This window comes from Chiloscyllium punctatum, chromosome 5 (genome assembly GCF_047496795.1).
Source record: "Chiloscyllium punctatum isolate Juve2018m chromosome 5, sChiPun1.3, whole genome shotgun sequence".
Lineage (NCBI taxonomy): Eukaryota > Metazoa > Chordata > Chondrichthyes > Orectolobiformes > Hemiscylliidae > Chiloscyllium > Chiloscyllium punctatum.
In genome coordinates, this window is record NC_092743.1 from 135964724 (window position 1) to 135987308 (window position 22585).

The 22585-nt window shown below is 43.7% G+C and overlaps 1 protein-coding gene across 15 annotated transcripts in view; it reads left to right on the forward strand.

The window, feature by feature from the left end:
* The window catches only part of eya1 (EYA transcriptional coactivator and phosphatase 1), a 219110-nt gene extending 197052 nt beyond the window's left edge, over positions 1 to 22058 (forward strand). For 14 of the 15 annotated variants that reach the window (XM_072571413.1, XM_072571418.1, XM_072571420.1 and 11 more), the window contains 5 exons: positions 977 to 1137; positions 4158 to 4272; positions 4495 to 4616; positions 6308 to 6408; positions 20148 to 22058. In XM_072571413.1, coding sequence (XP_072427514.1) covers positions 977 to 1137; positions 4158 to 4272; positions 4495 to 4616; positions 6308 to 6408; positions 20148 to 20228 — 580 coding nt within the window. In that variant the 3' untranslated portion in view covers positions 20229 to 22058. The remainder of the gene's footprint in view (positions 1 to 976; positions 1138 to 4157; positions 4273 to 4494; positions 4617 to 6307; positions 6409 to 20147) is intronic. The other variant, XR_011960742.1, reaches the window with a different exon arrangement.
* Positions 22059 to 22585: the final 527 nt, after the last annotated feature.

The window sequence follows — 22585 nt, forward strand, 5'->3', positions numbered from 1 at the left end:
CTGTCCCAACCCGTGGATTGCAAGGAGCCTGGTAGGAACAAGCAAACAAATCTGCCCTCTGATTGATCATAGTCCTGCACCTCTTCGATTTGCAAAGATAGCCACTTGGTTGAAGTACATGCAGTGTGGTTGCCACGTAAGCTGCTGGTTTATGCTATAAGTGTGAAGTTGATGAAGCATAGTGCCATGAAGTGATATCCTCAACCCCTTGGCTTTTCAGTGCTCCACACTGTGACAAGTTGCCTGTCTCTCCTTCTGAGCTTAAAAGCCACACAATCCCCAGAGGCTGCCAGCACTGCTACTCCACTGCATGCCAAACCTTACATCCTGAGCTCCTTCAGGACTGAACATCTCCTTGTACACACAGTCAGTCTTCAGAAAGTAAGCGAACAGCCATAAGCCATCCTGTTTAGTTGCACGACATATATGTTCAAGGCAAGCTGGAAAAAGCGATAAGTTGGAGGTGTCCCTAAGCTCCAAAGTGGAGTGTTGAAGGAGCTGAAGGGGTGGGAGTCAGATTGAGAGCAGTCATGATAATGTGCTGTGAGGCTGCTGGTTTGCCCATGCTTGTTGACAGAGTGAGACATGGTGCCAAGAACCGAGCTGGATAGAAGACGAGCGAAGCAAGCTGCTTTGGTTTATATGTCAGGAGTTCACGGCATCTGTTTTCTCTGGGTAGGAGAGGAGAATTGGAAGTGGCACGTAAATGAGGTGATTCAACAAGATAGTAAGGTAGTCACTGCTCAACTCGGGATCCGAAATCACTGTTTCAACTTTAAAGAGAAAATTGGGAACTTGTTCCTCAACGTGAGGATTCCAATTTTATTTTTAATTCTCGCTACATTTTCCCAACTTTCTTATCAATGCTCATGCCGCACCAGGGAAGGAGAAATTAGATAAGGCGCAGGATGTTATATGAAATACCAATGTGTTTGTTCTCCACTGACAGTTGTATAATTTGTGTCCATTTATACAGCACTTATAACTTTGCTACAGATGGCTTTCATGCTGCAGCAACTAGTGCGAATCTTTGCCTAGCAACTGGTGTGCGTGGAGGAGTTGATTGGATGCGGAAGTTAGCTTTTCGCTATCGACGAGTAAAAGAAATATATAACGCCTACAAGAATAATGTTGGAGGCAAGTATTCTAATCTTCTTTCATGATATAGTTGGCTAATTTGCAATAAATATTTGTATCATCTGTTAACACAGGTGAAGTAATGGAAGGGTGGCTAATGTTGTGTCATTGTTTAAGAAAGGCTGTAAGGAGAAGCCTGGAAACTGTCGGATTCTGTGGTGGGTAAGTTGTTGGAGGTGATTCGGAAGGTTAGGATTTCCATGCATTTGGAGAAGCAAGGATTGATTAAGGATAGTCGGCATGAAAGGAAAATCATGTCTCACCAACTTGATTGAGTTTTTTAAACGAAGATTGGTGAGGGCAGAGTGATAGATGCTGTTTCCTTGTATTTCAGTAAAGCCTTTGACAAGGTTCTGCATAGTAGACTAATTCGTATAGTTAGATCACATGGGATTCAGGGTGAGCTTGCCAGTTGGACACAAAATTAACTTTATGGTCAGAGACAGAGGGTGGTGATGGAGGATTGTTGTTTGGACTGGGAGGCCTACGACCAGTGGTGTTCCACAAGGATCAGTACTAAGCCCACTTTTGTTTGTCATTTAAATAAATGATTTGGATGAGAATTTAGGAGGCATAGTTAGTAAGTTTGCATATGACATCAAACTTGATGGTGTAGTGGACAGTGAAGAAGGTCAGCTAAGATTACAAAGAGATCTTGACCAATTGGGCAATGGGTAGATGAGTGGCAGAGGAGTTTAATTTGGATAAATGTGAGTTATTGCATTTTGTTAAAACAAACAAACACAAGAATTATACAATTAAAAATAGGGTGTTGGGTAGTGTTGGGGGTCAAGTGTGTGGTGCTGGAAAAGCACAGCAGATTAGGCAGCATCCGAGGAGCAGGGCAATCGATGTTTCATAAGCCCTTCATCAGGAATGGCTGATCATTCCTGATGAAGGGTTTATTCCTGAAACATTGATTTTCCTGCTCCTCGGATGCTGCCTGACCTGCTGTGCTTTTCCAGCTCCACACTCTCGACTCTGATCTCCAGCATCTGCAGTTCACACTTTCTCCCCGTTGGGTAGTGTTGTAGAACAGAGAGACCTGGGGTTTCAGGTACGTAATTCTATGAACTTTGCATCACATATAGTTAGGGTGCTTAAGAAGGTGTTTCACACCCTTGCCTTCATTGCTTAGACTTTTGCATATTGGAGTTGGGGGTTATGTTGAAGTTGTACAGGATGTTGGTGAGGCCACTTCTGGAGTACTGTGTGCAGTTCTGGTTGCCTTGCTATAGAAATGATATGATTAATCTAGAGAGGGTTCTGAAAAGATTTACCGGCATGTTGCCAGGGATGGAGGGTTTGAAATATAAACATAGACTAAAACGGTTGGGTCTTCTTTCACCAGGACGTAGGAGGTTGAGGAATGACCTTATTGAGGTTTATAAAATCATGAGGGGCAGAGTTATGATGAATTTCAAGGCTGTTCCCTCAGGTGGGTGAGCTCAAATCTAGGAGGAATTTGTTCGGCTGACAGGCGACAGGTTTAAAAAGGACAAAGAAGCAAACATTTTACCCAGAGGGCATTTCATATGTCGAATGAACTGCCAGTGAAAGTGGTGGTTGCAGGTCCAGTTACAATGTTTAAAAAACATTTGGATAAAGTCATGAATAGGAAAGGTTTGGAGGGATATGGATTAGTGGTGCTGGAAGAGCACAGCAGTTCAGGCAGCATCCGAGGAGCAGTAAAATTGACGTTTCGGACAAAAGCCCTTCATGAGGAATACAGGTGAAGGGCTTTGGCCTGTAACGTCGATTTTACTGCTTCTCGGATGCTGCCTGAACTGCTGTGCTCTTCCAGCACCACTAATCCAGAATCTGGTTTCCAGCATCTGCAGTCATTGTTTTTACCTTGGAGGGATATGGGCCAAGCCCAGACAGGTGGCACTAGTTCAGTTTGGGAACATGGTCGACATAGGCTGGTTGGACCGAAGGGTCTGTTTCCATTCTAAATTACTCTATAAGTAACAGGTAAGAGCAAATAGATATTTTCTAAGTAATTTGTGAATACTGTTTTGATTAAACATTAAATTGATAATTTTTGTGATATAATGAACACTGAAACCTGCTAAAAATAGTGATTTATGCAGATAAAGTTTTAAAAGGCAAAATTCAAAACAGTGTTCTTTTCATGTAATTTATCTGTTTGGAGTAAAACACATCATGTTTCTTGTCTTAATATGGTAGCATTGGAATATTTAAATGCTTGCCGATTGTAAACATGTATAAGCACTTTATAATCATGGTCTGTGACTATCCAGTTCTTCAGTGGAGACTTACTGGGTTTAATTAGGTTTGTACTAAACAACAGTATCTGTATTTGCAGCCAGCTTGGCATAATCTTCTATATATTTTCTAAATAAAAGAAATCCAACCAAAATATTTGCGTATGTGGGTTTTCTCTTGGTCAAGTTTGTATATTTTGTTTGAAATTTATCAGTTCTCAAATAAACTGGTAATTGGATCACATTAATGAATTGCACATTTGCATGTCAAAAGATGCTAAACTTCCAGTGGACTTCAATTTCCCCACTAACCCTATTTGACTCATGTTTCCAGTTAGACTTTTACAGAAGTAACCCCCCAAAAGAAACATGATTCTAACAGGGTTTTATTGGTTAATCAAGTGGGTATGTGATCCACGCTGTTTTATCCTGCTGACTGAATGTGGCTTTATGACATAGAGAGAGAAATAAAAATCAAAATGTAAAATCAAAAAAAAAATTGAAAATAATTAGGTTTTAACTTTTATGGCTTTGTATAATATTTAGGTATGCCATTTGGTAATATGCTTCATTCTCTTAAAAGTGTTCTGTGACAGAATGCATTGAGTAGTTTTATGTGGGTCTTATTAAATATTGAATTTTGTTGTTATTCTTTCAATGGATGTAGGCATTATCTGTTGCCCATTCTCAATTGTCCTTGAACTGAGTGACTTGCTGGGCATTTCAGAGGGCAGTTAAGAGTCAACCAACACATGAATGTTTAACTCAGAATAATTATTTTGAAAATCTCAGGTCTCCTTGGTCCGACGAAGAGGGAATCATGGTTACAATTGCGAGCAGAAATTGAAGCTTTGACAGACTCATGGTTAACAGTTGCACTGAAAGTTCTCACACTCATTCACTCAAGGTGAGGAGCAATCTGAACTTGCAGTTTACAGCACACCAAAGTAATTAGATAATGAAAATGGTATGTAACAAAATACAATGTATTAGAGTACTTATAGAACACAACTTATGGCGTTTAGTTGATAACAAAATGGCAGAACATGTTTACTCGGCTATATAACTGATTCTTTAACCAACTTCAGAATATAACTTTTAATAACGCCAAATATATGATGTCTTTCAGGTCAAACTGTATAAATATTTTAGTAACAACAACACAATTGATACCTGCTCTTGCCAAAGTCTTGCTGTATGGATTAGGAATTGTTTTTCCAATTGAAAACATATATAGTGCAACAAAAATAGGTGAGTAAAATCAGAATACAAAGTGTAAATAACTTAAGTATTTCACTTCATCTCTAATCTAATTATATCTGGCACTTATCAAAATTGATCTGTGAATTTTATTTTCCCATTGAAGAGATGGTTATAAACATATTAATGTTAAATTTTGACAATTTCAGAGGGAAAGCTTTTCTACGAGATGGAATGAATTGCAGTTATTTGTTGAATTGTCTGACGATAGGTTTGGGATCATACACCTTTCCAACGCAGGAAGTTATTTGGGCCATCGTGCCTGGGTCAATAGAGAAAGGGCTACTGAGACTAATTCTGCTGTCTAAACCTTAGTCTGTGATACTGTATGTTCCAATGCTTCAAGGAATATACAAGTAAATTCAATGTAAATGTCTGCCTCTTCGACCTTTTGATACAGTATGTTCTATACCTGCACCACTTTGCAACTTTTTTGCCCATTTACCCAGTCCGTTGATATCTTCCTGCAATCTGTTTCCTTCTCGCTGTCAGCCAGAAATATTAATTCTTGCAGCAGCTCGCAATTTCTGAATCGCATCTCCTACATTTAAAGCTCAATCATTGATATATATCGTGAAATACCAATTAACAGCAATTAACCATTAACCTTTTACTTCCTACTACATGAATTGTACAGAGAGAACTTGCATTTCTTTATAGATATTAAATTGAGGTAATCATTTCACAATAAAGTACATTGTTATTTATTTTACTCTAAATGACACTACTTACAAAAGTTTTGGTTTTGTTTAAAAAGAAACCTTTTTTTTTCTCCACTTCCTTTTCTCCCAATATCATCCACTATTCCCAGTTAAGGAGACACTAACTTACTTTCATTTGATTGTCAATGCCAGCATATGGCATACTTTCACTCTCTCGCTGTGTCCTTTGATGGCAGAGCTGATGTTGGTAGTTCATGCAGGTAATTCAAAGCAAAAAGGTATATACTTTCAATATATGGTACAGCATAAAGTCAGACTTATACAGAATGCAATCAGAACCTTCAGTCCAACCCGTCCATGCTGACCAGATATCCTAAATTAATCTAGTCCCATTTGCCAGCATTTGGCTCATATCCCTCCAAATCCTTCCTATTCATATACCCACCCAGATGTCTTTTAAGTGTTGTAATTGTACTTGCCTCCAGTACTAGTACTAACTTCCTCTAGCAGCTCATTCCATAAATGCATCACCCGCTCATGAAAAAGTTGCCCCTTAGGTCTCTTTTATATCTTTCCCCTCTCACCCTAAACCTATTCCCTCTAGTTCTGGACCCCCCTATTCTGGGGAAAATAGTGTTAGCTGTCTACCCTATCACTGCCCATCATGATTTTATAAACCTCCAAAAGGTCACCCCCTCAGCTTCCGATGGCCCCAACCTATTCAGCTTCTCCCTATAGCTCAAACTCTCCAACCCTGGCAACATCCTTGTAAATCTTATCTGCACCCTTTCAAGTTTCACAACATCCTTCCTATAGGAAGGAGACCAGAATGGAATACAGTATTCCAAAAGTGGTCTAACTAATGTAGTGTGCAGTCGCAACATGACCTCCCAACTCCCATCTCAATGCACTGACCAATAGGTTTCAATCTGCTACACTTAAAAAGCAAAATATTTAAATTTGGTGTAACAGTAAAACAATGTGTCATTTCAAAGTAACAATTTGCATCTTTTACTTTAGGGAAAGAAAGCTGCTTTGAACGTATAATTCAAAGGTTTGGCAGAAAAGTAGTGTATGTTGTTGTGGGAGACGGTGTGGAAGAAGAACAGGCATCTAAAAAGGTAAATTATCTAAGATTGTAACACTCTCTTTGTTAAACAGCACTTATGTGTCCATTTCTTAATCAAAGCCCATTAAACAAAAGGAAATTGCTACCAATCCACTTGCATCCATGTCGCACAATCACTTTAAGTATCTCAAAGACTGCAGGTAGCAACAATCAAAATCTGAATCAGTTTTCAATCATAGCAGATAACAATGTTACTCCAGAAGTAAGCCCTTCAATTATTACATAAATATCTCATCTTCAGAAGAACTAGCAGCAGGAGTAGGCCATTCAGACCCTCGAGAGTGGTCCCCCATTTGATACGATCATGGTTGATCACACCTCAGCCTAAACTCCATTTCCCTACCCACTCTCTATAGCCCTACAACCCATTGCTAATTAAAATTCTAAGCATCTCCTTCTTAACTTTACTCAATATCCTCGCATCCACTGCACTCTGGGGGAGTGAATTTGACAGATTCATGACCCTTTGAGAGAAGTAATTCTTCCTCAACTCTGTTTTAAATCAGCTACACCTTATCCTAAAACTATGACCTCTCATTCTCGATTTCTCTACATGAGGAAACATCCTCCTCGATGTTTACTTTGTCAGTGCCCTTTTCTTCGAAACTCCAGAGTGTATCTAAACGGCTCAATCTCACTTCATTAGTCAAAGCCCTCATCATTGGAATCAATGCAGTAAATCTTCTCTGAACTGCCTCCAATACAATCACTTCACATCAGGAGACAAGGCTATATAATAAACAGTGAAGACATGCTTTTTCAAACTGCAAGGTTCAAAAGTGTAGAATTCTTTAGGGGTCCATATTGCTTTTTCCTATTGAATAAATGAGCTGGCTTTAGGGATTCAGGGATAGCTGCTAAAGAGGCTGATCTGGTAATTGTGGCAAGCTGTGTAAAAGATTTCAGATGGCCATCTACAGGATGGTGAAGTGGACAAATAGGTGGAAGGTGTGGTACAGTGTCGTGAAATGAGACACAATCTAAGTAAGGAAGTAGCACAGTTTTCCTTGGGGAGGAGCAGAGGATCTTTGGTTTTTATAGCTTCCCTGATAAGTAAGATCGGACATGCAAGTGGATAAGGCCACAAAAAATAGAACCTTTAGTTTGATAAATATCATATTAACATGGATATTTAACACCTAACAGACAGGTACGTTGAATTTCCTTAGTTGAATTTAAGGCTTTAGTTAGGCCATAGATGGAGTACAGCAATCATTATAGGAAGTGTATAATCAACTGAAAGGGCACAACTTCAGTTTAAGACTGGTGTGGAAAGAGAATTGAGAATTTAGGGGTTTTTTACAGTGGGAATAAGATTTCAATTATAGTGTAGGTGGTGATTATAGTATATGGGTCTGAAAAGATTAATACTGCATAGTGCCAACTGCACCTTCCACTGTGACAATATCATGTGGACCTGTGGTTAGAACAGCTTAAGATCTCATAGGAGTGAGACCTTTCATCTTGTCCTCCTCAAAGTTGCCATAACAATGTCTACCTTGCTACAAACAAAGTGGGAGTCATGAAAGTCCCACCATTCCAAGGGTCAAAGATTAAATGTAAACCAACCTGACTCAATTACAAATATAGTCAAGTAGACATAAAGATATAAAGTGGGTTCACATGTACAGTTTGTTGTATGAAAATGGAAATTTAAGTAACACAAAATACACATTCTTCAGGTAAAGGAGGAAGAAATTGGATCTCTCTGTAAATATTAATTTTAAAAAGAAAAACACTCTGGTCATGAATTATTATTTTTGAAAGCAAAAAGGTATAAGACATAGAACATTTTGATGGCAGTCGGTCTGATTGCCTTATATATAGTTCTATCATTAACAAACACAGTTGTTTCTGGCTTATTGGCAGACACACATACTCAGGAAATACAAAACTGAGATGTTCTGTCCCTCTTCCAGAAGAACATTCAGGTTTCACAATCAATTCACTGCAAAGTTGATTCAGAAACTGGAAGCACAAGCTGTGAAGCATGTTCTTAGTAGGCTTATCCTCATTGATTCCAATAAGCAACTCTCCAAGCCACATTGTTTTTAAACAAGTGAGCACTAAAGTTCAGGCTGTGGGCCTCTGAGAAGTTAATCCGTTCAGTTATATGAACTCATATGTTTTCCAAGAAGCCTTGTTTTAATACAAAAGGTTTCGATGTTGAAGTCTTTTCGATGATCTTCGTTGTTTCTAAATGAATCCAGATTAAACTTTTGACAGATCGACTTTTTTCCACAATTCTTGAAAATACAAATCGTCAAAGAAATTTAAAATATTTGATTTTTCAAAAAAGTCATTCAGGGGGTGTAGGCCTGCATTTATTGCCCATCCTTAATTGCCCTTGAGAAGATGGTGCTGAGCTACCTTCCTGAGCCGCTACAGTCCATTTGGTAGGTACAACCACAAGGGGGATTGCAGTATTGTTACCGGCAACACTGATGGAACAACAATATATTTCCAAGTCAGAATGCTATTGTGGCTTAACCAGAAATTTGTTTTCTCATGCTTTTTCTGTCATTGTCCTTCTAGATGGTTGTGTTGTGGGTTTAAAAGGCATGTTCTAATGAGCCTTGATGAATTTCTGCGGTATGTCTTGTAGGTGACGCTACTGAGCATCAGTAATAGAGGGAGTGCTGGTGGATTTGGTGCCAATCACATGGACTGCTTTGTCCTGGATGGTGACAAGCTCCCTGAGAATTATTGGAGCTGCACACATCCAGGCAAGTGGGGAGTGTTCCATCACATTCCTGACTTGTAAATGGTGGACATGCTTTGGAGGAGCACAAAATGAGTTACTCAGTGCAAGATTCCCAGCCTCTCACCTGCGGTTGTAGACAAAGTGTTTGTGTATCCGATCCCAGTTCAGTGTCTGGTCAATGCTACCTCCCAGAATTGTAGCAGTGGGGAATTCAGTGATGGCGATACCATTGATGATCAAGAGATGGTGATTAGATTTGCTTTTGTTGGAAATAGTCATTACCTAGCACTTGTGTAGTGCAAGTGTAACTTGCCACTTAACAGCCCAGTCATGGATATTATCCAGGTCTTGCTGCATTTGGAAATGGATTGCTTCACTATCTGAGGAATGGTGAGCATAATACAACCATTGGTAAACATCCCTAGTTCTGACCTTATGACAGAGGGGAGGTCATTAATGAAGCAGCTGAAGATGGTTGGGCCTAGGATACTAGGCCTGAAGAACGCCTGCAAACTGAGCTGATTGGCCTCTAACACTCCATGACCATCTTCCTTTGTACCAGCTACGATTCTACCCAGTGCAGAGATTTCCTCTGATTCCCATTGACTCCATCTGTAGCAGTAATTAAAAACAATTGCCATCACATTATACATAATATGCCCTTATATGTGTACAAACCGTTTGTAAATCTCTTCCAAAAATGGTAGTGGATGCAGAATCAGTTATTAATTTTTAATCTGAGCTAGGTAGGCTTTTGTTAAGCAACAATATTTAAGTGTATGGGCCAAAGGCAGGTGTATAGAGGTAGGCCTCAGATTACAGTGTGGAAACAGGCCCTTCAGCCCAACAAGCCCACACCAAAGAGTAATCCACCCAGACCCATTCCCTACCCTATGTTTACCCCTGACTAATACACCTAACACTATGGGCAATTTAGCATGACCAACTCACCTGGCCTGCGGGAGGAAGCCGGAGCACCCAGAGGAAACCCATGCAGACACAGGGAGAATGTGCAAATCCACACAGACAGTCGCCCGAGGCTGGAATCGATCCCGGGATCCTGGTGCTGTGAGGTAGCAGTGCTAACCACTGAGCCACCGTGCTGCCACAGATCAGCCATGATCTGACTGAATGGCAGAACAAGCTCAAGGGGCTGAATAGCCCACTCCTGTTCCTGTATTGTGATGGGAGAATTTTGATCAGGAAACCTGGAAGTCCGCATTAGCTTCCAAAAGTTTACATATTTTTCTAACGAGAAGCCAATTCCCCAGAGGAGTGGGTAAGGAAATCGCTGCTCTGTTAGTGGGATCTAGATTCCTGGGTCCAATGGTGCTTGACAGATGGAGAGCCATCAACATGGTACATTTTTGGGGACTGAGATGCCTGGGAATCTGGTAACCAAGGTGAGAAGGAGCTCTTGCACCTCTCCTGGATTATAAGCAGTGCTGCAAAGACACTTAGCTTTTCTCCAGAGCTGTCCCCATTTTCACGAAGCTATTAGATATCATGAGGCTTGGAAACTTTGCCACCCCTGGTTAAACCTGTGAAACTGGTTACATATGAGATGTCCAGACATGTTACAATATGTAAATGACCAAACCAGCTCCATGGAGGAGATTGGCTGCTCACTGTGTTAAATCTGAGTATGAGTGGGTCAGAGCTGGATTGAGGTCAAGTGTGGACATTTATCTTTTTTTTTACATGTCACATGATCCTAACCCACCCCCAGTGGCTCCAGTCTTCCCAATATGAAAATATAAGTAATTCCTGATCTTGTAAGCAGTGCCAATGAGACAGTCGAAAGGTGGTGCCAAGGTACATCTGGATGTTGTTTGAATTTAATGGAACTTGATATTGGGTTTTCAAATGCTGATGCCAAGGAGCAATCTTTTGATTCATTCATGGCATCGCAGCATTGGTCAGTATTTATCGCCCATCTGTAGTTGCCTGGAGAAGCTGCTGGTGAGCTACTTTCTTGAATCATTGCAGTCATTGAACACCCCGTTAGGAAAGGATCCAGGATTTTGACCCAGTCTCAGTGAAGGAACAGTGAATTTTGTTTTCCAAGTTAGGACAGTGAGTGACTTGAGAGCGAACTTACAGGCAACACGGTGGGCTCAGTGATTAGCACTGCTGCCTCACAACATGAGGGGCCTGGGTTCAATTCCAATCTTGAGTCAGTCATGTGGAGTTTGCACATTCTCGCCATGTTTCCATTGGGTACTCTGGTTTCCTCCCACAGTGCAAAAGATGTGCAGGTTAGATGGATTGGCCGTGCTAAATTGCCCATAGTGTCTAGTGTCCAGAGATGTGTAGGCTAGGTGGATTAGCCATGGGAAAATGTGGGGTTAAGGGGATGGAGTAGAGAGGATACATCCGGATGGGATGCTGTTTGGAGGATTGGTGAGCACTTGATGCATTGAATAGCCTCTTCCTGCACTTTAGGGATTCTATGATGCTGTTGCTATGTATCTGCTGCCCTTAGTCTTCTAAATGGCAGTGGCCATGAGAATGGAAGGTGTCGGGTAGATTAGAATCGAATAAGGCAATGGCCACTGGAGCCAGCTGGACAATAAAGGAGAATGGGGCAGTCGGCCATGCCAGTGCCTGCTGACAGGTTAAGGAGGGTGGGAGAGCCATGGAGGGAAGGGGCTACCTTACGAAGCTCACAGTCACATGGTGAGCCGTATCTAGGAGAGCCTGCCTTTCAGACACAATGATGGGGTGGACAGTATGGAGAATCTGGGACAGTAAGGACTCAGCATGACAGGATGCCAATCAGATTCACAAATGAGTCACTTGAGGTCAATTATCCCTGAGCTAATCGGAATTTAGCAGCAGCTCAGCTTGGGGGTTTAATGTGATCACAAGCATTTTCCAAGGCTGCCAAAGACCATGCAGTAAAGCTTCCAGGCTTTTGGTGTCCATCAAGGGACCTGGCAGGTGGGAACGTGCCAAGGTGCCATCTCAGTGATTTGATTTGAATTGATTTATTATTGTCATGTACCTAAGTACAGTGAAACGTTTTGTTTTGTGTGCTGTACAAGTCGATCATATCGTAAAAAGATCATAGGGTGATTGAGGGTAAAAACAATGACTCCAGATGCTGGAAACCAGATTCTGGATTAGTGCTGCTGGAAGAGCACAGCAGTTCAGGCAGCATCCGAGGAGCAGTAAAATCGATGTTTCGGGCAAAAGCCCTTCATCAGGAATAAAGGCAGAGAGCCTGAAGCATGGAGAGATAAGCTAGAGGAGGGTGGGGGGCGGGGAGAAAGTAGCATAGAGTACAATAGGTGAGTGGGGGAGGGGATGAAGATGATATGTCAGGGAGGAGAGGGTGGAGTGGATAGGTGGAAAAGGAGATAGGCAGGTCGGACCAGTCCGGACAAGTCATGGGGACAGTGCTGAGCTGGAAGTTTGGAACTAGGGTGAGGTGGGGGAAGGGGAAATGAGGAAACTGTTGAAGTCCACATTGATGCACTGGGATTGAAGTGTTCCGAGGCGGAAGATGAGGCGTTCTTCCTCCAGGCGTCTGGTGGTGAGGGAGCGGCTGTGAAGGAGGCCCAGGACCTCCATGTCCTCAGCAGAGTGGGAGGGGGAGTTGAAATGTTGGGCCACAAGGCGGTGTGGTTGATTGGTGCGGGTGTCCCGGAGATGTTCCCTAAGGCGCTCTGCTAGGAGGCGCCCAGTCTCCCCAATGTAGAGGAGACCGCATCGGGAGCAACGGATAAAATAAATGATATTGGTGGATGTGCAGGTAAAACTTTGGATGTGGATGACTCCTTTAGGGCCTTGGATAGAGGTGAGGGAGGAGGTGTGGGTGCAGGTTTTACAGTTCCTGCGGTGGCAGGGGAAAGTGCCAGGATGGGAAGGTGGGTTGTAGGGGGGTGTCGACCTGACCAGGTAGTCACGGAGGGAACGGTCTTTGCGGAAGGCGGAAAGGAGTGGGGAGGGAAATATATCCCTGGTGATGGGGTCTTTTTGGAGGTGGCGGAAATGTCGGCGGATGATTTGGTTTATGCGAAGGTTGGTAGGGTGGAAGTTGAGCACCAGGGGCATTCTGTCCTTATTACGGTTGGAGGGGTGGGGTCTGAGGGCAGAGGTGCGGGATGTGGATGAGATGAGTTGGAGGGCATCTTTAACCACGTGGGAAGGGAAATTGTGGTCTCTAAAGAAGGAGGCCATCTGGTGTGTTCTGTGGTGGAACTGGTCCTCCTGGGAGCAGATACGGCGGAAGCGGAGGAATTGGGAATACGGGATGGCATTTTTGCAAGAGGTAGGATGGGACGAGGTGTAATCCAGGTAGCTGTGGGAGCCGGTGGGTTTGTAAAAAATGTCAGTGTCAAGTCGGTCGTCATTAATGGAGATGGAGAGGTCCAGGAAGGGGAGGGAGGTGTCAGAGATGGTCCAGGTAAATTTAAGGTCAGGGTGGAATGTGTTGGTGAAGTTGATGAATTGCTCAACCTCCTCGCGGGAGCACGAGGTGGCACCAATGCAGTCATCAATGTAGCAGAGGAAGAGTTGGGGAGTGGTGCCGGTGTAATTACGGAAGATCGACTGCTCTACGTAGCCAACAAAGAGACAGGCATAGCTGGGGCCCATACGTGTGCCCATGGCTACCCCTTTGGTCTGGAGGAAGTGGGAGGATTCAAAGGTGAGATTGTTAAGGGTGAGGACCAGTTCGGCCAAACAAATGAGAGTGTCGGTGGAAGGGTGCTGTTGGGGACATCGAGAGAGGAAAAAACGGAGGGCTTGGAGGCCCTGGTAATGGCGATGGCGGTGTAGAGGGATTGGATATCCATGGTGAAGATGAGGCGTTGGGGGCTGGGGAAACGGAAATCTTGGAGGAGGTGGAGGGCGTGGGTGATGTCTCGAACATATGTGGGGAGTTCCTGGACTAGGGGGGGGATAGGACAGTGTCAAGGTAGGTAGAGATGAGTTCAGTGGGGCAGGAGCATGCTGAGACAATGGGTCGGCCAAGGTGGTCAGTCTTGTGGATCTTGGGAAGGAGGTAGAACCGGGCAGTGCAGGTTTCCTGGACTAACAGGTTGGAAGCTGTGGGTGGGAGATCTCCTGAGGTGATGAGGTTCTGTATGGTCTGGGAGATGATGGTTTGGTGATGGGGGGTGGGGTCAAGGTTGTGGGGACAGGTTGAGGCGGTTAATGTCCCGGCGGCAGTTGGAAATGAAGAGGTCAAGGGCAGATAATTGGCCAGTGCGGGGTGTCCAGGTGGATGCAGTGTGTTGGAGGTGGGCAAAGGGGTCCTCGGAAGGTGGGCGGGAGTCCTGATTGTGAAAGTAAGCTCGGAGGAGGCGGAAGAAGTGTTCGATGTCACGGCGTGTATTAAATTCATTGATGCGTGGACGGAGGGAGATGAAGGTGAGTCCTTTGCTGAGGACTGATCGTGCGTCCTCAGTGAGGAGGAGGTCTGGAGGGATGGTGAAAACTCGGCAGACATCACTTCCGCCCTTCACATCATCGCTGATGTCACACGCTCAGTGACCTCCGCCACCCCTACTGCTGTGTCTGCCACCACTTCTGCCCCCACCAACGCCACTCACCTGCATTCTGCTGATACGCCCCCCACATATCCCACTGTCACCATTCCTGGCCCCCAGAACCCTGAGGGGAACACCACCCTTGCTCGTGACTCCACGCCCATTCCCCCCACCACTGCACCCAGTCCATTTACTGGCTCTGCCCCCACTCCCAGTTCCACACCCACACCAGATCCCATCTCCCAGCCCTGCCGAGTTTTCACCATGCCCCCAGACCTCCCCCTCACTGAGGACGAACGATCAGTCCTCAGCAAAGGACTCACCTTCATCCCCCTCCGTCCACGCATCAATGAATTTAATACACACCGTGACGTCGAACAATTCTTCCGTCGCCTCCGCCTCTGAGCTTACTTTCACAATCAGGACTCCCGCCCACCTTCCGAGGACCCCTTCGCCGACCTCCAACACACTGCATCCACCTGGACACCCCGCACTGGCCTATTACCTGCCCTCGACCTCTTCATTTCCAACTGCCGCCGGGACGTTAACCGCCCCAACCTGTCTACCCCCCTCCCCCACTCCAACCTCTCACCCTCACAACGCGCAGCCCTCCAATCCCTCTGCTCCAATCCCAAACTCACCATCAAGCCAGCAGATAAAGGGGGCGCAGTGGTAATCTAGCGCACTGACCTCTACACCGCTGAAGCCAAACGCCAGCTCGAGGACACCTCTTCCTACCACCCCCTTGACCATGATCCCACCCCCATCACTAAACCATCATCTCCCAGACCATACAGAACCTCATCACCTCCCACCCACAGCTTCCAACCTGTTAGTCCAGGAAACCTGCACTGCCCGGTTCTACCTCCTTCCCAAGATCCACAAGCCTGACCACCCTGGCCGACCCATTGTCTCAGTCGACCCCTGCCCCACTGAACTCATCTCTACCTACCTCAACACTGTCCTATTCTCCCCACCTAGTCCAGGAACTCCCCATATACGTTCGAGACATCACCCACGCCCTCCACCTCCTCCAAGATTTCCGTTTCCCCGGCCCCCAACGCCTCATCTTCACCATGGATATCCAATCCCTCCACAACGCCATCCGCCATTACCAGGGCCTCCAAGCCCTCCGTTTTTCCCTCTCTTGATGTCCCCAATAGCACCCTTCCACCGACACTCATTCGTTTGGCCGAACTGGTCCTCACCCTTAACAATTTCTCCTTTGAATCCTCCCACTTCCTCCAGACCAAAGGGGTAGCCATGGGCACACGTATGGGCCCCAGCTATGCCTGTCTCTTTGTTGGCTATGTAGAACAGTTGATCTTCCGTAATTACTCCGGCACCACTCCCCATCTCTTCCTCCGCTACATTGGTAGGGTGCATTGGCGCCACCTCGTACTCCCGTGAGGAGGTTGAGCAATTCATCAACTTCACCAACACATTCCACCCTGACCTTAAATTTACCTGGACCATCTCTGACACCTCCCTCCCCTTCCTGGACCTCTCCATCTCCATTAATGACGACCGACTTGACACTGACATTTTTTACAAACCCACCGACTCCCACAGCTACCTGGATTACACCTCTTCTCACCCTCCCTCTTGCAAAAATACCATCCCGTATTCCCAATTCCTCCGGCTCCTGTATCTACTCCCAGGAGGACCAGTTCCACCATAGAACACACCAGATGGCCTTCTTCTTTAGAGACCACAATTTCCCTTCCCACGTGGTTAAAGATGCCCTCCAACGCATCTCGTCCACATCCCGCACCTCCGCCCTCAGACCCCACCCCTCCAACCGTAACAAGGACAGAACGCCCCTGGTGCTCACCTTCCACCCTACCAACCTTCGCATAAATCAAATCATCCACCGACATTTCCACCACCTCTAAAAAGACCCCACCACCAGGGATATATTTCCCTCCCCACCCCTTTCCGCCTTCCGCAAAGACCGTTCCCTCCGTGACTACCTGGTAAGGTCCACGCCCCCCTACAACCCACCCTCCCGTCCTGGCACCTTTCCCTGCCACCGCAGGAACTGTAAAACCTGCACCCACACCTCCTCCCTCACCTCTATCCAAGGCCCTAAAGGAGCCTTCCACATCCATCAAAGTTTACCTGCACATCCACTAATATCATTTATTGTATCTGTTGCTCCCGATGCGGTCTCCTCTACATTGGGGAGACTGGACGCCTCCTAGCAGAGCCCTTTAGGGAACATCTCCAGGACACCCACACCAATCAACTACACCGCCCTGTGGCCCAACATTTCAACTCCCCCTCCCACTCTGCCGAGGACATGGAGGTCCTGGGCCTCCTTCACCGCCGCTCCCTCACCATCAGACGCCTGGAGGAAGAACGCCTCATCTTCCACCTTGGAATACTTCAACCCCAGGGCATCAATGTGGACTTCAACAGTTTCTTCATTTCCCCTTCCCCCACCTCACCCTAGTTCCAAACTTCCAGCTCAGCACTGTCCCCATGACTTGTCCTACATGCCTATCTCCTTTTCCACCTATCCACTCCACCCTCCTCCCTGACCTATCACCTCCATCCCCTCCCCCACTCACCCATTGTACTCTATGCTACTCTCTCCCCACCCCCACCCTCCTCTAGCTTATCTCTCCACGCTTCAGGCTCTCTGCCTGTATTCCTGATGAAGGCTTTTGTCCGAAATGTCGATTTTACTGCTCCTCAGATGCTGCCTGAACTGCTGTGCTCTTCCAGCACCACTAATCCAGCATAGGGTGATTGAACAGAGTGAGGAATACAAAGTTGCACAAAAAGCAAGATCAGCATTAGATTTGAAATTTGAAAGATCCATTCAGAAGTTAATAACAGCAGGGAAGAAGCTGTGTTTGAATTCATTGGTCGGTGTATTTAAGTTTTTGTCTTCTGCCCGATGGAAGAGTGTATAACCAGGGTGGGAAGGGTCTTTGGTGATGTTGACTGCCTTTCCAAGGCTGCGAGAACTAGAGATGGAGGCAATGGATGGAGATTGGCCTGCGTGATGGACTGGGCTGTGTTTACAACAGCCATTGCCCACAGCGCTCTCCCCACCAAATGCCAATCAATCCTGCCACCCTCTTGCTCCCCCATTCACCTGACTCCAGGGCTGAGTAGGAGCTTGGAGCAGCACTGACAGAAGTCATCAACCTTGATGGTGCCATCGGTGATTGGCCGGCAGTGGTCAGTTGGGGTTTCTGTCTTCCCAGGTTCAAATTCCAACCAGTTAATTGCCTGAGTGCACTTCAATTTGGGGGTCGATAAATGTGAGGCTGGAAGAGCAAAACAAAGCAAGTCGGACAGCATCCAAGGAGCAGGAAAGTCAACATTTCGGGCAAAAACCCTTTGTCAGGGCTCAATTTTGGATTGAATTCCCTTCGGCCCAACAAGTCCACATCAACCTTCTGAAGAATAACCCAGCCAGATCAATTTGCCTCTGACTAATGCACCTGACAATATGGGCAATTCAATCATGGCCAATTCACCTAACTTGTATATCTCCCATATATATATATATCTCCCACCTGTGGGAGGAAACCAGAGCACCTTGAGGAAACCCACACAGACCTGGGGAGAATGTGCCAACACCACACAGACAGTCGCCCAAGGCTGGAATCGAACCTGGGACCCTGGTGCTGTGAGGCAGCAGTGCTAACCACTGAGCCGCCATGCCACCCCTATTGTGTTGGGCTTTCCACACATAAGTTCTGTGAGGCTGCTATTGGTTTGCCACCCATTGGGGGTGACAGGAAAGGGAGTGGGGGGTGGAGTGGGGAGTGGATGGTGGCGCTCTCCACCAACCTGTCGTTTCTGATTTCGATGAGGGCTGTTCGAGTGATGTGGTCACAACAAGAATCTGAGTTTTGCATCTGAAAGGAAAAAAAATTGAAGTATTTTGGGCATACCTAATTATGAATGAATAAAGCATTCAAAGTACATCTGCATTTCGGTTGAAATTAAGGAATTTTTATGCCTGGTTTGCAATAAGAGGCATTCAGCTGGCAGCTGGTTTCTCTTTCAATCATTTTATGTTTGAATTTTCTTAAAAGCGCATGCTTCTTTGTTGTTGAAATTAAGAGACTGTTGCCCAATAAAAATAATTCAGCTTTTCCAGACTTTTGATGTCAACAAAATTCACACACGAGAACCACATCACTTAGAAGGCTAATTAAGGAACAGGCCAGGACCTGACCTAATAGGGGGCTTTTCTTAATTCAAACTACAGTTAAAGGTCATGATGATTAGAAAAGCTTCAGAAATTACGAGGTGAAAGAATGAGCCAGATTTGCTATTTTGAATATTTTCAGACAGATACTACTCAGGCAGGATTGAATAGCATGTTCCAACAAGCTCTGTCTGTGGGAACCTAAGTGCTGAAAGTTCTGTTCCTTGCAAGGCAGAAATACTCTTTAAAATTTTGTGCTACTGACCTATTCCATTGTAGGGAAGAAGATAAAGGTTAAAGTAAAAGTTAGAAAATAATGGCATCCTAAATGTGAGTCTTTTGACAACACCACGAGAAAAGCAAAAAGCACATGTGAGTCATTGGATGGTAGAAGTATCGCTTGCCAAGGTAATGTCCAATCCACAGAGAAAGCCCCTGAAGAGCATATTAACTTACGATGCACCTCAGTTTGCCAAACCTCCTACAAGTGTGAAAGAAATCTAAACAAATTGAAAGCAATAAGTATTTTTTTTGTAAAGTCCCCAAAGTCAAATGAGGGTATTTTTAAATATTTGCCTAGATACACTCCTCTGGTTTGGTTAACTAGTGAATAAAGTCATCATCCTCTACAGTAAAGGATTTATACAACAAAGAAAAGGTCATTATTAAGGTCAGCACAAACATTAGGGATTGGAATGCATTGCTTCTGAGAATATTTACCTTTGATAAAACATGGTAATGATCCGAGGAAAACATTTCAAGTCATTTCTTGACAAGGTCTCCTCTTAGTTCACCTGCGAGTCATATTTCCACAATGAATCCATTTGTTTTTATAGTGAACAGAATCTGATTGTCATCATTCGGTTGCCTGAGCAGTGGCAAGGAATAACCTATTGGCATAAATATCTTTGCTTAATGAAGCAGGCTCTTCCTATAGTAAATTTCAAGAATTGTTAAAGACTTGCTGCTTTTACCAAGTAAAAAGATCTATTTTAGTTCACGTCAGCTGCATCGTATGTATCAACTCGCTGGATATAGTGCCAAATGGGAATCGTGATTTAATGTTGCAACATACTAAAATTGAGGGATGTTTATGGCATGTACTTACTGCTTGCTTTCTCAGCTGCTCTCAGAAGTTTTCTTTAATACTTTAATTATTCTGTAAAAACAGCCAAAAGCAGTTTTGCTGAAAGTATAGTATGGATTTTTACAAATATTAAGCAATAACTTATGTAACGAAATGTTAAGTCTTTGATGGTTTGGGCTGTTTCAAGTTTGCATTTCAAACAATGAATTGTTTAACCAGAGCAAAGGCTACGTGGTCTTCTCAGATTTCCTGTTTGTATTGTTCACAGCACGCCATGCCCTTCTGGAGGATCTCAAGCCACTCTGACCTTATGGCCTTACATCATGCCCTGGAATTGGAATACTTGTAGCAGTACTTTGAAATGTAGCTCTCCACCTTCACTGTTTGTAGACTACAATATTTCTGTGTCTTCTGGCAGCTTCTGACTCTAAACCGTGTGATGTGTCCCAAGTGTTGACAGGCAGCTGCAATTTGTCTTAGCCCTTGACCAATCTTTAAATGGAGGCAAGTTAATCTATGGCAAAGCTCCTGATGGCTCACAAGACTGTGGAGGTTATACAATGAAAAGCCATTATAATGTTCAACAGCCCTGTTACTACTACAGTACTACAAGAAAATGGATCTGAAAATGTGAAGATTTTGGATCTGAAAAGATGCTTAGCTCTTACCAGTTATACGGCCTTCACAACAAGTGGTATGGATAACGCTTTAAGCATTGACAGTCATCAATCTAAGGCCTCTGTAAAGAAAACAATACATTTCTACCAGAAGGAATTTAAAACTTACACTGAAAACTGAGTTAGACAAATGCTAGCAGCATCTTATACTTGTGGAGGAGTTTTGTTTCCTAACTGATATCCAGGGTTGTTTTATTATTTATGAACTGACTGTTGTATGTTAACATCATTTATGAAGGTACTTAAATTAGAATTTTTTTGCCGTTTGACACCAGGAACACGTTTGATTCTGTCAAGTCACAAAGCGGTTTACAGAGAATTTGTTCTCTTATAATTTAAGATAACTTCAGTTTGCTAAGACAATCATGTACAGAAAATGTCGTTTTGTGTAAATTTGTATTCAGGCAATTCTTTTACATATTGTTAAGGCAAATGCAATTGAATGGGAACAATGCCTTGTTTGTGAAGTGTCGAAAGGCATTGTGTGCACATAAAACAGTGCTGTGCCTTATCAAAATGCTGGTGTGTTAAAGTGCAACGTTTTCTTGGGTAAATATGTAGATAATGGAATTTTTGTGATTATTTTGTAAAGACCAAAAGCTTGAATGTCAAGTGTCAAGATTTACTCCTTTTTCTGTAGCTTTCTCATTCCCCCAAAAACTTGTATCCGTCTTTCTGCAAACAAATAAATGAAATACTCTAATTGAATAAAGTCAAAAATAATTCCTTGCTCTGTTCGTACACAAATAATGTAGATGGTACAGTATATATTTTTATTACAGAAGTTGTTTTCATTTATTAACAATGGGAATGAGAATTACTGTAAGCTTACACCCTTGTAGTGTCTACATTCTTTTGTATGATAATACCTTTAGTTTTGTTTTGGAGCAAAAGTTGTTAGAATGTTACAGAATTTGTACAATTAGAACTGATCCATTTTGGTACTGGCCATTTTCCATCTGAAATATTAACATACCTAGCTGTCGACTGAGACTTTTCTATATCAAGCTTCAGGGCTTGTTATGGAAACTACTACAAGCTTGGGCTACTTACAGTAAATGCAACTTTAATTGTAATCCCTGAAATGTATACTTTCTCCCTCTCTGTGATCACTGTAGAAGGAACTTTGGTTCTGATGTTTTATACCTCATGTACTTAATAGTCTTATTGCTTTATAAAGTTCCACACAGATATCCGCTGCAGCAATTGCAAGAAATTGTTTGCAAGTCTGAAAAAGAATTCCACCTCTTTGTGAGGGGATTCCCGAAATGCATACAGCTGCTAGAACGTCTACGGTGAACTATTTTAACTACTTGGGAGCTAAATGTTTGCAGAAAAATATCAAGAATAAAAAAATCTGTGGAGTCTAATTTTGCTTTTTTTTCCAATCAGAGTGACTGGATACCAAACCGATCACCTGCACCTCATTCCAAGAAAAGAAGTGTGTTGTGTCTGCAACATATCTGTTCTCATGAATTTCTCAAAATACCTTTCTCATGAATTATGCATTTATTTAATAAAAATCAATTTGTGAAATGATGGTGTGTGTACTTATGAAATGCTTCCTTAATGGATGAACAGCTTTATCTGATAATACTGCTCACGAATCTAATTGTGTAACTGTTGTCTTATTTTGCTTCATTTGTCTTTTTGGTGAGATATTACTAGAACTGTTCTGGTAATTATATTCTCATGCATATATTTTGTTATGTGTGGAAACATTTCCTTCTATGTTACTTGTTTGTAAAGACAAAGAAATATACAACACAGAAACCGAAACAGAAACAGACCCTTCAGTTCATGCCAACCAGGTATCCTAAATTAATCTCGTCCCATTTGCCAGCATTTGGCCCATATCCCTCTAAACCCTTCCTATTCATATGCCCATCCAGATGCCTTTTAAATGTTGTAATTGTACCAGCTTCCACTACCTCCTCTGGCAGCTCATTCCATGCACACACCACCCTCTGCATGAAAATGTTGCCCCTCAGGTTCCTTTTAAATCTTTGTCCCCTCACCTTAAGCCTAT